Consider the following 15,095-nt stretch of genomic DNA (forward strand, 5'->3'; position numbering starts at 1 on the left):
GGATGAGTAGTCACCAGATTTCTTCTGATTTTGCTGTTTTACAGATTCAGATGTTTCAGATCAGACTGATCTAATTCTAATATGAAACTAAGAAAAACTGAGTAAATAAAAAAGGCTTTTTAAACCAAAACAAAAGTAATATGATAACTGGCTGTGAGTAGTAGATACCATCCAATAGAATAGAATAGAATAGAATAGAATAGCCTTGTACTCACACTGGGATATTAAAAAAAAAGTCCCACTGGGCTGTTTCCAATTTTAAAGACGTTTCACTGGGTTAATTACCCACCATAATTTTTGTTACATGGTAAAAAAAAAAACTGCAATTAACATTTTTTTTGATACAGCTGTGAAAGATATTTTTTTAATATCTCACACTCTTGCTGCTCTGTCTGGATTTAAACACTGTAGTGCAGAGCTAACTTAAGCATTTATGTAAACATTAAAAGAAAAATTTGTTAGCTACTTTATTGTTATGTCCTGGTTTTCTTGAGTTTCTTGGTTGTTGTTTTTTTTTCTGTTGGTTATTAAACCTTACTCTTTTGAGCTTAGAGCTGTACAATTTCCCACTGTTGCCTCAAAAACTTTAGGTACTTTGGGTAAAATCCTACCTGGTTCCTTTCTGTTTGGGGTATCTATGTCCTCTATGGATATTGATGTGTTCTTTACAGCTTGCCTGGTTTCTCTTCCAAAGTCCAAAATTCGCAAATTAGTTTAATTGATTTCTGAATAACCCTTACCTGTTATGGACTGCAAACTTGTCAAGATGCATCCACCCTCTTCACCAATGAACCTTGGCAATAACAATTATAGCACTTTGAATATGCAAGGATCAAAATGTATATAAACCAAAAGGATAGATGGGCATAGTGGGGTGCAATAGTGGAATGGTGAATTTATTTGTACTTGCAAGTCAGGTTTTTCAAGTTCCCTTTCTTCAGCAAGATTGCCTCCAAATCAAGTTAGAGGAGGAAATGTGGAGGTATCAGAGCAGACCTGCGTATCATATCCAATGCTATCAGGCATCCCCAAAGTCGGTCCTCGAGGGCCGCTGTCCTGCAGGTTCTAGAGGTTTCCCTGCTTTAGCACAACTGATTATGATGCTTGCAGTTGAGCAAAAGCCTGTTAATCAGCTTTCAATTAAAATCAGCTGTGCTGGAGCAGGGAAACCTCTACAACCTGAAGGACAGTGGCGCTCGAGGACTGACTTTGGGGATGCCTGCTAAAGATACTTATGTGCCATCCTCTTTATATGGCAATGTCTATTCGTAAAGTATCCCTTTGTTTGAGAGAAATAAATTGCTATTGCACCACATATTGTAGTTCCCATTGGGGCTATTTGAAGATTCCACTGGATTTCTAGCTTGCAACGAAGGTGAGCTAAATAGACATGTGGCACCATTCCAAGATGATAATTGTGAGACAAACAAACCCATTTCCAGATGAAGTTATAAGAAATAAATTACATATGCTACCACTACTTTCTGTATATACCCAGGGTTTTGAGCTAATATGTTTAGCAGTGTTGCACTACCAAATAAAGCAACTAAAACCCCTACTTATAAGTGCTACTACAGCACTGTTTTCTATGTGATTCTGTGTAACCCCCTACTGGGCTGTGGCAGATTACTGCTTACACAAAGACAGGTATTCCTTAAGGCTTCTTCTTGTTGAAAGGTATTTTGCCTATTCAATGTTGATATGCATGTACGAGGGATTGCTGCTAAGTTAAGGACATGATGCAGTCAACATTCTTCTGCTGCTGAATACTTATTCATGTAGGGGGATTGATGCTAAGAAAGTTGAATGATACAGTCAGCTTTGTTTCCTTATATAGAAAAAGATTTACCAATAAAACCATATAAACTGCACATGACTAAATTATTTTATAAAGAAGGCTAAATCCATCTACATGTCTGAAATTAATCTTTTTTTATATATACTGTAAATAGAATTTATCTTTATGTCTTTTAAAGAGGTTTGAAAGAAAATAATCTGAGCAAAAAAGTAACTGGAAATTGACTGAAAACATCAGCACAACATTATATACTATATGGATGGTTTTTTTAATCCAAATTCCAAAAATCCCTTCATAAATGAACAAAGGCACGCTTGGTTTAAATGCAGAACAGTGCAAACACAAATTGTGGATTTTAAAAGTCATTCAAGAGAAGTAATCTCTATAATCAAGGTTAAGTTTAAGAATAAATTACTAAATAGTTATATCATCTATACAAAAATATAACAGAAAAACACAACATAATTTACAGTAAATCATTGCTGATGTAACATAAACATCAATCCACATCAGATGTGGAAATGTTTAAGGCAAAAGTTAGACTATTTTGAAACATAATCAAGAATCAAGAGTCTTTATTGTTATGAGGTAACAATAATGACATTTTTCTGTTGGAGATGAACCCATAATATACACTGAAAAAAAGAATGCAACTGATTTTTGCATTTACTTAACCATATTTAGTTACTTTAACACAATTGTTTTATGTCCTACCCTGTTAACATGAAACAATTGTGTTAAAGTAACTAAATATGGTTAAGTAAATGCAAAAAAACGGTTTCATTCTTTTTTTCAGTGTACATACATTTCAGAATTTAGAGAAAAATCAAGACTGACCATTCTTAGAGAAGACCCTTAGAAATGTAAAAACAAGAAAAAAATATGCAAAAGAAAATACTTCTATTTGTTTTAGCTGCATTTTCATTATGTAAAAGAAAACAGTCTCACATTTAAAATATAAGCAACTTAAGAACATCAACTGGACAGCTGTGTTTCCACCACCACACTATAGAGTCATAACTTGCTATTTGATGAAAGAAACCAGAGGTTGAAATGACTTTTCACCATTTATTACAAATAAAATGAACACACAACAAACTTAAATACAATTAGTGTCAAACAGATTAGGTATGAAAAAAATTAATAGTGCAATATTACATTATACAAAAAATATTTTTAAGAAATATTTCATTCAAGATGTAACTTTAGTTAGGTATTTCAACATCTCACATCTCAGGCTGTGTCCTCTTGAGTCTGAATCTGACCTGCAGATCGCCATCTGGTTGCAGCATCCCGAACCCAAAGCGACTGCGATTAAATGGAGGAACTTTGGTGTCTGGGTTGCACAGCTCCAGATCAAAATGGGTCAAAAGCAGGAACACGAATCTGTAGGGCAAGTATTAAATATCTTAACACTTTAAACTTGGTGAACATTCTGAAAAAACAAAATGCAATGTAATGAAAATATACTTTCATGCATTGATTACACAGTTTGACCTTTATAGAAATGGTCTTACAGCTTTCATATCACTATTGAGTATAAGCAATTACAAATATGCTAACATGAAATAATGAGATTAATAATAATAATTATAATGAGGAAAATTACTTATATGTTTAATGGTTTGGTGTTTGCATGAAATGCTGTGATCATATGTGCAATTTTTTTCTCGAAACAATAAGATGAAAGAAGAATGACATTAAAAGGCTTTGTATCTGTAAACTTACTGTTTAATGGTTGTAACAGCAAACTTTCTCCCAACGCAGATGCTCTTCCCTGCGCCCCAGGGTAAGATGTAGTCCTTCAGCTGTTTTCCATCCTTGAAAAATTCTTTCTTCACCATTTTATCTTTATTTAGGAAGCGATCATGCTTGAACATCTGTGAGAGAAATGAGAATGAAACAGATGTGCATAAATTATGTGATGCAAAAGGTCCTATTATGCATTTCCTCCACTACACCATCTGTTAAAAATAATCTACACTTATGATTAACCAATAAAGACAAGCAGAATTAACAAAGATAAATCATCTTATTTACTGCTTTTCCGATGTCATATTGTGCTTCGCAAAAATATGATATCTTTCGTAATTTGTTATATTAAAGCTAATAACCTGTTGTTTATAAGGATTTTATGAGATGGATCAGCACAGAATAGTTTCTATTGTAACAGAAAGAGAATGATACACGGTTTTCATGCATGTGTCTTCAAGCCACCTTGGTTGGCACATTGTGGAGCGGCTATCTGCTCCAACTGAAGCGGAGATTCTTTCTTGGTATGTTTCTGCCAGGTGTGTACATTTAGAGACTTAACATTTTGCACAGTAGAAATATCAAAAAGTCCGACTGGATGGAAAGCGTCTTTAAGCATTTATCATCAGTTCTTTTCACAGATTTAATGTTGAATCTAGTTTAGTATTTCACAAGTTAAAAAGAACAGAATTTCCCTTTGAAATTGGTAAAGGATTATTAAACTGAATTGAATTGAAAATGTTTAATCTACACCATAGTATTGTTGCTCTGGCTAAATGTTTAAAGTCAGTGTCCTACTGTATATAAATCTCCACCGAAGTTTTAAGTCTTCTACATTGTCAAAATGGTTTTCTTCAGGATTGCCTTCAATTTATCTCCATCCGAATCCAGTGTATGTGTCCCTTCCAGAGGCAAGCTTCACCCACACCAAAATATGTCCACCACCATGTTCCAGCATGACAAAAGGTTGTTTAGGGTGTTTTTTCTCCACATATATCATTTTGCATGTTGGCTCAAAGTAACATTTGGATCTGATCTGACCAGAATCTCCTACATGGCTTATAGAACATAGCAAATTTGATCTATTGTCTTTTAAAAGCTTGCTACTTGCCAGACTTTGAACATGCCTGTACTAGAGGTTTGCCCAACTAGTAGCTGTCCTTTCAACAGATTTTTTTCACACCTGAAATGTAAACCTCTGCAGCTCCCTCAGAGCTTAGAACCAAATGAACCTCTGTATCGCATGTTAAGTACCTCTGGCTCTTCGTAAATCTCTGGGTCCATTTGAGGGCTGAGAAAAGGAAACAGTAACACTCTATCCCCACGTCTCAGGCGGTACTCCTTTCCATTGGCCATTCGAAGGATCTTGTCTTGAACAACTTCTCTTCGGATCGATACTGAAGTGGTAAGCCGTAAGGTCTCATTCAAAATGCTATCTACAGAGTGTAAAAGACACAGAAGGGGATGATGTCAGAGGGTTGTCACCACTGGTTAAATCAGCAAGTGCCTTCAGGCAGTATCTAGAAAGGCACAAACATTTACAACAATAAAATAACATGAAATTGAGGTTATTCTGATTTAATTGGGTCAAACATTGCATGCTTTTTCATAAAAGTCAAAGAACAATTTTGTCCACCCTGGTTAGATGGTTACCACCAAGAGTGGCAGAGCACATTTAAACAATAAGAGGCAGTTAGACCATAGTCATGTACCAAATACAGGTGTGCTCGCTCCTTCCAGCCAGTTCAAGTGGTGTCGCTGGAGGGAAGTATCCTGGAGAGAAAGAAGGTCTCTGATCTCTGACTTAGCAGCCTCCATAGCCTCAGGGTGAGTAAGCAGGAAGCTGAGGAGCCAGAAGGCAGCAGGTCCAGCGTTGCACTAAAAGAAATAAACACAGAACACAGACTTTGCATTCAATATCTAGTCCATAAATCTGCTCAGGAGATTAAATCAAAATATAATTTTCTGTTTGAACAAATGCAACAATAAAATATTACAAATGTTTTCTTCAGTTTTGCAGTTTAGATATGACTGGTGTAAGAAACGAATGAGTCTGAAATTTGTAGAAACTGTTCTCAGATCCACAGAGTCAGGAAAGCAAGGCTGTCAGACAGTAATTGCTAAGGGTTAAGGGAACTGTTCTTTTTACCTCTGCACATCTAAGGTCAGCTCTCTTCTGACAACAGTGTCACTGCCCCCGAAGTGACAAGAGTGACAACAGATTGTTGTTCTGTCCTGAGAATAACTTTGAATAAAAAAGTGCCTAAAGTCTTAGGTAATGACACTGTATGTGTTTGGGTGTTAACAAAAGAGCAGATGGTCTTGTTCAGGAATGCTTAACAACATTGTAAGGTTAAGCTAATTTTATTAAGCCAAAGAAACTATTGTCCAGTCTAGAGCCCAGTCTAGACTAGGCTTTGGCAGGTTATTTATGTAAGTATTAAACATACTATGAAGACTGTATGTTCTCCACAAAACAATGCTCTAATTTACGTAAACTCTTTATTTGTGTTCCTGCACAAAGAGAAGAACAAGAAACTTACCACTACTACACCACCACTATTTCTACTGGGTTGTTATATTTTTTTTTTGTTTCTTAACAGTTTTAAAGAAGATATGAGTACCATAGTGCTCTACAAATGAATACACCTTAGTGGAAATTCGAACTTCTGAAGTTCACTTTTGACCTCATCCAGGACAGTGATAAATGTTCATACAGAGGCTGTATCAGCTTGTCAGACATATTTGCACCCATTTGGCCTAGCTTATCTTTTGTAAGAAGTACATATACACATATTTACCATACAAAAGGTTAGCAGTATTCACAGAATGTTTGCCTTTCTGTTTCAAATAACAACAATTAGAACATGTCAGGGATGTGCAGTGGTTATTGCTGCTGCTTTGCAGCAAAAAGGTTATGGGTTCAGTTTGCTGCCTTGGGTCTCTGCATGGAGTTTGCATGTTCTCCCAGGGAATTGGTGGGTTCACTCTGGGTACTCCATTTTTCATCCACAGTCCAAAAACATGACTGTTAGGTTAATTCTCATATGATTGGCTCAGGAACCAGAAAGTAAACACTGCCTACACACTGTACCAAATAAGTTCCTTACTGTACCTCTACATCTAAAAGGAGAAAAAAAAAAAGACATTTCTGATGGAGAGGATCAATTGTTTATGGGAAATCTTACTTCCATTCTGGGTGACACGTGATAATTATTTTGGTTAATTTTACAATACATCTCTTGATGCACCCAAAGCAGCAGCATATTTTCTTTATGCCTTGTCCTGTTCTCTATTTTCCTACCAATATGTTGAGTGAGTTAACTAAAATCTTGCCCCAACTTTAAATTTAAACCTGGAAGAACTTGTATAAAGCATTAAACCATTCTGTGAAAATGAAAATTATTACTTGTATATTTGGTTATGTAGAGTAGGTATCAGTTCCTAAAATTAAGTATAGGTTTAAAAAAAATCGTTCCAACCTACAAGAAATGCAGGACTCACCAATGGTGGTGGACAGAGTGAAATGGAAGCATTACACCTTGCTTAGAAAAATCCAGAGGTAGGCCTAAAACACATATAAAAGCTACAATCCCTGTGGAAACTCTCACCAGCCAAAAATCTAATCCCTCTGTTCTCTGCAGTGCTACTTCATTGTAGGACAGATAATGTCCACTCGCATACTGGTACCTACAGGATATTGCAAAAATATCTGGAAGTTTCTAAATCTCCTTAGAAAAGCTGAGTCTCTTTTGCAGTGAGAATGACAGGTTAACAAAGAAGAATAAATTCTATGGATAAAATGTTGCACTAAAAAAGCAAACAATAAACAGCTCAATTTCTCCCCCACCTGGCAGCTCTGAGGGATAACACCACTTGGCATAACACCACTTGGCATTGACTTGTCTGGGCTGGTGAACAGCTATTTAGAAATCCAACTCGTATTAGTACCTCACACACTATGTTTCTAGGTAACTGATATGTAAACAGTGCTTTAACATCTCTTTAATGGCAGAGTCATTATTCACTTTAAATACTAACTCTTGACAAAAGAGAAAATATGTAAGTAAGATACTGTGATTTTTTTTAATTGCATTTAAAGGGCATTGGGGCCATATAAAAGAGTTATACGCGACTACAAAGAGCTGCACTATAACCTGAAGAAAGGTCATGACTGATAGCTTTGCTTAAGGGCATAAGCCCCTGAAACTATGTGACATACCTTAAAAAGGAAGCAACTTCAGCACTGACTAACACATTTCTCATACTAGCTGATGTTTACACAATTAATTACTGGATACCTGTACCAGATAATTTGACATGGAAAGTCATCCATGTGATCGAAACTTTAAAGAAAAATAAAGGAAGTCCTCTCTAATCAACAGGTTGAGGCAGGCCCCCCTGAGTAATTTGATGGCAAGGAATCCAACTGCTCTTATTTTTTCACTGTTGACAGGCCAAGTGAGTGTTTCAGTGAAAGGGTATCACTGTTAAGTCAAATACGGGTGTGTTTGTCAGTGTGTTTATGATTTTGTAAATATGCATTACATCAAGGAAAATACAAAAAGCTCCCACCTGTGTGGTCCACAGCTGCAGTAGGTGAGCTTTTTTCTGCATGTCCACATCTATGCCTTGCTGTTGCAGGAACTGAACATAGCTCTGCTGCCAGGAATTAGCCTCCGATTCCCCATTCAGACATTTTGGGGACAGCAGTTCCAACAGCCGCTCCTGGGATGTGGCAACCATCTTCTTTTCCTCTGATATAAAATATGGATGGAAACATAGATCAGTGAACAAGTAGTAGGGCAAGTATTGTTTTATTGCAGTTTTTTCTTTTTGGTTGTTTTTTTGTCATTATTTGAAGTGCACTATTGCAAGTCAATAATTGTCAGAGTCACAATTTGCTGCAGTTACAGTTGCACAGGGTACTGCTGGTAAATATATAGTGAATTTACTGTCATCATACTATTAGTGTGAGTAATGATAAGATAACAATGGACTTTTTAAAAATACACAAAATAATAATTTGGTGTACATATTCAAAGATGCAAGAGTAACGAACAGGAACATATGGATTTCAAATGTTATATGCTCTCTCTATTGGGATGATAATTTAAAATTAAAATTAGAAGTATTTCTAAATATTTTACATCCATTTTGGCTAAAAATCTATCACTGAATTATGTCAGAGCCTTAAAAAAACAACTGTTGCTAACTTAACCATTATTGAACATTCTAATCAAAGTTAATAAGATAAAGCAGTTACATTTAGTAGTACAACTAAAATGCCATGATCACTAATACAATTGCTGCTAATTATATTTCCAATTGTAAACACGGCCTTTCCAATGCTCTCATAAAAGTAAAGCCAGCAGCGTTCAACCAGCAAAGATAACATTCCAAACATTGTACTGTACATTTCTGAGGTTTAAAAAAATTCTTAGCCAGAAAGCATTGTTTATTTTCCTTCATTCATTTCCTGATTATAAGAAAGAGTTCACAGTTTTCATGCCAGTGGATTATCCAGTCTTTCAGGTGGAATTTCTCTGTACATCCTTATACCTGACTCAGAAAACAGTCCCCAAGGTGACAATGATTACTAATTGTGAAAGAAGTATAGAGGAGAAACAAAGCAGAGAAAAAAACATGGATGAATCATGACATAGTAATCATGATCATTGCATAATTCTCTTTCAATGTAAAACATTGTTCAACATATTTTTTAAAGAGTTTTACAAATGCCTAGTTTTGTCTTGAGGTTTTTGCACCTTCTTCATAAAATACCTCACATCATTCTAAATTATTTCAATTTGAATCTGGAATTTGTGTCTCTTACTAGCATAGAACTTTGATCAAAACTATTCCTGACTTTATGTGAGGAGTTGTCATCCCAAAGGGAGATGAGCCTTAAGTATCATGCCACATCCAAAAGGGTTTATTCCAGGACTCAAGGTGATTTAGCTCCATTTTTTTCTTATTAATCCTTTATAGGACTCTCAGTGAAAATCAATATTTCAGACTAAGAGTGTTTTTGGAAGGCAGGAGAAGACCTTATTACTTTTATAACATTTAATGTATCTTTTGATGACAAAAATTAAGGGCAATGTAATAACAAGAAACAGTCACTTGCCCTGTAATGTAAAAAAAAACAAAAACAAAGGGGTTCTAAGACATTCATAAAAGACATTCACAGAGTAAAAGAAATACATATTTTTGCTACAACATAACATCAGAAATGTAATGCTGATACAGGCACTTACATTTTTGACGTTTTAACTTAGCTCAATAACTATTTTTTAGGCATATCTGAGAAGAAATGGCTCTAATATAAATGCATGGTGGTCTTGAAGATTCTTATTTTGTAAAATTGAACCATCTCTTTCTATCTGCTTCAACTGAATGAACTTATTTGTTAAGTTTTACACAGAAAGTCCCAATAAACTGTATTTAAAATTTGTAATTATATTGTAAAAACTGCCGAGGACTATGTTAGCGTGTCTTTAAACCTAAAATCCTAATAATTCTACTGTAATAACAAAAGAGTTTAGAAAAAACTGAGGGAAAGTGAGCAGTGCGCTTTCAGTTTCAATGTTTCAGACACCTTACCTTGCTTCAGTGAACTGCGAGCCAGTTTAGGAAGTAGATTGTCAAACTTGCGGAATTCCTCATAGATGGCAGCAACATCATCCTTCCTCTCAAACAATGTGAGATATCCAGCTCTGTCAGAAAACAGTCAGGTTTAAACACACATTTTCCATCCATTGCTTTGCTGCAGTTCAACAGGGTCATCGTGCATGTCTTCTCATGTTCTATGTTACCTAAAAAGAAAACTGTAACAGAGCTCAAACAATCCTTCCTCTCTCCACTCTGACGGGCTGCAGGATTCAAAACTTTTCAGCATCACACTGGTAAGATGAATATTCATGGAAGTATTCAGTCTATCAAGATTTAGACCTTGGAAATGTCTGAAAAGAAAATCATCTGAGAATTAAATCTTCCTTAAACTAGTTATAAATGTTTTTTTCATTCTTATTATTAATATTAAGATTTAAGGCATTACGGTTCCATCCATTTCCTTTCAGATGTGGGGTAGTTTCCTGGAAGCTGCAGATTGAAGATCTGTTTTAAGAGCTGCCCTCTGATGTGGGTGGAGTCAAAGCTATTGGTGTTGTCATTCAGCACATCATCAAAGGAGTGTGGGTCCAACAGAACTGTTATATATAAACCAGCAACACGAACCTACAAGAGTATATTTCTGTTTAAGTGCTTTTGTTTTTATTGCTTGTTATTTTTTTGCCTTATTGTAGTGGTAATTCAGTATTTGCAGAAACATACTGTAAAGATGTCCCCATGTTTGTCTTTCATTCTTGCAAGAAACTTTGTAACATCATTTCTCATCTCTAGAGCGTGACCCAGCCATGGGATGAAGCCAAGATCAAGAGGAGGCTCATTCTTCTTTCTGTCAGGAACAAGGAAACTCATTCAAATTTGTGCACTGTGGTTTGCATATCTACGTTTTCACACATTCATAAATCTCACCAAACAGGTTTCATGTTTTCATAAAATCATCTAAAAGTGTCTGTGTTTGTTTTATTGAATTAATGAATAGGGTGTTGAGTTTAAGTAACTTTAGCCATAGCAAAACTGTATGCTTAAAATATGTATATTTTTTCATATATAAAGCTACATGCAGATATGCTTTAAAATGTAATATCAGATTTAAACCATTTAATCAAATTTTAACAAAAAAAGCTTATAGAACATATTTTAAAAAATGTATTACAATTTCAGATTAAAACTGATATCAATTCAACTTTTAGAAAATATAAATAAGATATAGATAAATCAAAAAATAGAGTTTTACCTTGCACGAAAGGTGAAAAGAAGTAGTAGTATAAGCAGTCCGTTTAAAAGTAAGAAAGCCGTTCCCAACATGTTTGTCTATGATCTGACACTTGAGCAGCCCTGTAGATTATAACTGCTGTCAGCCTGCTTATAACTCCGAGCCTGGCTTTGCTGTAATCACCATTTGCCGATGGGGCGTGGAAAGGTGCGGCAAGCGACACAAAGTCTTGCACAACCAACTACAAAAGATAGTGTCTGACAGCTTAAAACAAAACAACAGTAACAAAAAACCAATATTAGGCTGATCTGATTTGAATAAATATAGCCTAATCTATATGAATGGAATATATAGTAATGGCTCTGAGAATCTCATTAAGCATATTCAGCCTCACCAGAAACAGTCCCATAGGGTTTTCAAAGTTTCATGGCTATGGAAACATCAAATTCTTGCAAGTTCTTTTGCAGTAGATGAAGCGATCAAATATTGTGCATCAAAACTCTTAAGGTTTAGCAATCATAAAAACCACTCTTACCACAACCAACTTCTCTTTTTTATGTTTTACATCAACTGTGGTTTTAACTAAATCCCTAACAGAAAAAAAACAACTACTGCTGACAAGTCTGTCACACTAAAACCAGCCGTTAAAAAATACCAAAGATATGACATCTTGCAGTTTAACGTTATAAGATGTGAAACTATGACTCAGTGAAGATTGTGTACAACAGAACTTCTTATTATTCATATCTGGATCAAATACTCTATACTTAATGAACCAATGCATAAGGTATTCAAAACATTCCCAGCAGTTGTTTTTCTCATTGTCTACTAACAGATGGCGATAATGCATATGCATTAACCAAACAATTCTATCAACTGCAAAGTTAATTGAAAGTGTTGTCAGAGTTAAGGCATTTCCTGTCAATAATGTGCTTATTTTTTTCTTTTGACTCAGAACATTTTCTTAAAAGGATACTTAATTAACCTAAGGCAAGGCAACTTTATTTATATAGCACATTTTAATGCAAGGCTGTTCAAATTGCTGTACAAGAGGGGAAAACAAAGAAGATAACGTTGCATTGACGAAGAGCCAAACACAAATTAAAAATAATAAAAATTGCACATTAAAATAAGAGGATTATATAAAAGAATATAAAATAATGGATAAGACATTTTCAATAAGATTAAATGATTAAGAAAATATAACTATAGTTGGACAATAAAAGTAATTCAGCTTTACAAAATGTTGGCACATCCATGCATGTGTTTCTTCTATGACCTCACCCAGCATTGGAACGGTTTCATAGTCACCTGGTGGCATTGTAATGTACACCTGTGTGTAGTCTGCATGGTAACTTATGTTTTAATTTATTTAGATCTGAATAAGAGGGAGCATCAAGTTTTAAAATAAAAGGACATCTAAGAGGGACCCTTTAGGAATGGCACATTGAATTTTGTGATCTCTGATAAAAAAGTTACGTACTTACACAAAAAAGTAACTGTCCTTCAAATAGGATTTAAACCAGTCCATTGCTGTAGCAGAAAGGTTGAGTGAGTTTACCAGTCTCTCTAATAAAATGAAGTGAACAACAGAGTCAAATGCTGCATTAAGTTCCAATAATGATTCCCAGTCTGAATTCTTAATGATGTCATTGAAAACTTTGACAAGGGTAGTCTCTGTACTGCCTAGAACATGTAAGCCATGTAAGTGGATGGGGTTAAGGACAGGTCTGTAGTTCTGCGGTAGAAACTTGTCCAAGTTGCTCTTTTTTAACACTTAGAAGATTGTCTACATAAAGATAATCAATAATGATAATGTTACAATATTATACAGTTGGCCTAATATTGTTTGAAATCAACACAAACCATGAGAATTATAATTTAAAGGGAAAATTCTGAAAATAAAGTAAATCTTCATGTAGCTTATTTAGCCCCTCACACGTTAATGCTCCTCCTTAAAGGAGCCATGTGAAAAACTCTAGCCCACAGAAAGGAATTTAACTGCCATGAATGAAAGCATCAATTCTTCAGTGACAGAGGAAAAATATGCACATATTTAATCTGCACGTGCATTTCTTATTCATATTAGAATTAGTATTCATCATTACAACATTTATTTAGCTCCTCCTACAGCTATCATATAACTTTCAGCCCAAATTTAAATAAGCTACCTTTGATGCTGACTACTCCCATATACACTAGAATATAGAATGTAAAGAGTGACTGTGGAATTTTAGGTAAATAAAATATTCAACTAAAGAAATACAAATGCATCTCCTATATCCCTTTCTCAGAAAAGAAAAAAAAGGGAAAAAAGTTCTCTATCTTAGCAGAAGAGAAACTTCACTACACCTTAATTCCAGTGGGTGGTGGTAATAGGTACATACAACTGTTTCTCCCTTAAAGCTGAAGTCTGTAAGTTTTTAAAAATCAATTTTTGTCATATTGGCTAAAACTGTCCCTATGCCCAGACAGCAGTACATGTGATATGTAACCTGTAAAAGAAACTGCTTCAATTGGTACCGCCTACTGCCTGTATTTCAATCTGGAAAGAATAATTCGGGACGAGTCAAAACAACCAATCACAGCCAGAGGAGCGTCTGATGGAGTGTCAATCACAGCTCGTAAACGCTGAATCGCCCCCCCCCCCCCCCCCTTCTGGTCGCATGCGGTAGCCGCGCAGATGCTGTGAGAGGGGTGGAGCTTGGAGGTGGGGCATGAGTGAAGCAGAGAGGGTGGGGGAGTGACGTGAAACCTGTTTTTGTTCAAATTTTCAGTCGAAGTCTGCTCTCTCCTCAATGTTACAGACTGCAGCTTTAAGCTTCGGTAGCAGCCAGATATAAGTAGACCCCAAAGCTTGACATTAGATTTTCATCAACCTGCATCTGTTCAAATTTGCTTTTAACTGCATGATTTGTTCATAACAACCAGTAAAATCTAATTTACAGTTATTTACTTTTATAATAACCAGGTAAATCTCTTATATACAGCACTGAAAACTTTTTTGTCAAAATGTTATTTATAAGAATCTATGTCTACTTATCATATAGTGATAAGTAGAATCTCTAGAGAATGGATTTACCATGGAAGGATCCCCATAATGCGACAGCATCTAACGTCCTGATCACTCTATCAGCACTGTCGGCATAGAATTCTGAAAAATAAAATATTATGTAATTATACCTGTGTATAAATGGTTACGCTCTACTAAATTAAGCTCACATAAAAAGCCAGTCAAAGGAGATTGTATATTTCCTGTTTATACAAGGGTAAGTAAAATTGCTTTGCAAGGTAATTATTTTTAAACTGTGGAAAAACTGTTTAAAATCAATACCTACACTGACACAAAATGTCAAAGCGCTCTGGCAAAACATGCTATATTTTATCATGGACACAGTAATGGTTCTCATTTGATGTTTTATTGACAAGGGTGAGGGGTGTTGCAGACAAGTGGCAGGAGGCAGTTACCTGAGATCAACAGGACTGAGTCCGACAGTTCATGCAGAGTCAGACCCAAACCGGAGTAGCTGACAGCATCCGGCTAGTCTTCAGTAAGGACACAGGATTAGCCGAGGCTTGAATCTGCAGAAAAGACCTGCTGCGAGTAGGGGCCTGTAGTAATAGTCAGACAGAGCTTGGAGATGTCCAGAAGGTCAGGAGTGGCCTGCAGCTGTCCATAAGATCAGGTGTGGCCTGCAGCTG

General features: G+C 35.6%; 1 protein-coding gene across 1 annotated transcript; it reads right to left on the minus strand.

Annotated features, from left to right (window-relative positions):
- Positions 1-2,852: 2,852 nt before the first annotated feature.
- On the minus strand, positions 2,853-11,550 carry ptgis (prostaglandin I2 (prostacyclin) synthase). Its single transcript, XM_038268512.1, has 10 exons — positions 11,415-11,550; positions 10,886-11,009; positions 10,611-10,789; positions 10,369-10,515; positions 10,157-10,269; positions 8,126-8,307; positions 5,263-5,428; positions 4,805-4,986; positions 3,527-3,678; positions 2,853-3,184 (listed from the first exon to the last, which is right to left on the minus strand). Exons 1-10 carry the CDS (start codon positions 11,483-11,485, stop codon positions 3,025-3,027), a joined length of 1,476 nt encoding a protein of 491 aa, XP_038124440.1. The 5' UTR covers positions 11,486-11,550; the 3' UTR covers positions 2,853-3,024.
- Positions 11,551-15,095: the final 3,545 nt, after the last annotated feature.

Source organism: Cyprinodon tularosa, unplaced genomic scaffold (genome assembly GCF_016077235.1).
Source record: "Cyprinodon tularosa strain WSP-4 unplaced genomic scaffold, ASM1607723v1 ctg700, whole genome shotgun sequence".
NCBI classification, from domain to species: Eukaryota; Metazoa; Chordata; class Actinopteri; order Cyprinodontiformes; family Cyprinodontidae; genus Cyprinodon; species Cyprinodon tularosa.

Bases quoted from the DNA above. Each gene is read 5' to 3' on its own strand.
- ptgis (XM_038268512.1), bottom strand. From the start codon at position 11,485: ATGTTGGGAACGGCTTTCTTACTTTTAAACGGACTGCTTATACTACTA. The intron at 10,790-10,885 runs GTATGTTTCTGC...ATACTCTTGTAG, and splicing joins AACATGGGGACATCTTTACA to GTTCGTGTTGCTGGTTTATA. The intron at 10,270-10,368 runs GTAACATAGAAC...GTTTTCTGACAG, and splicing joins TGTTACAGTTTTCTTTTTAG to AGCTGGATATCTCACATTGT.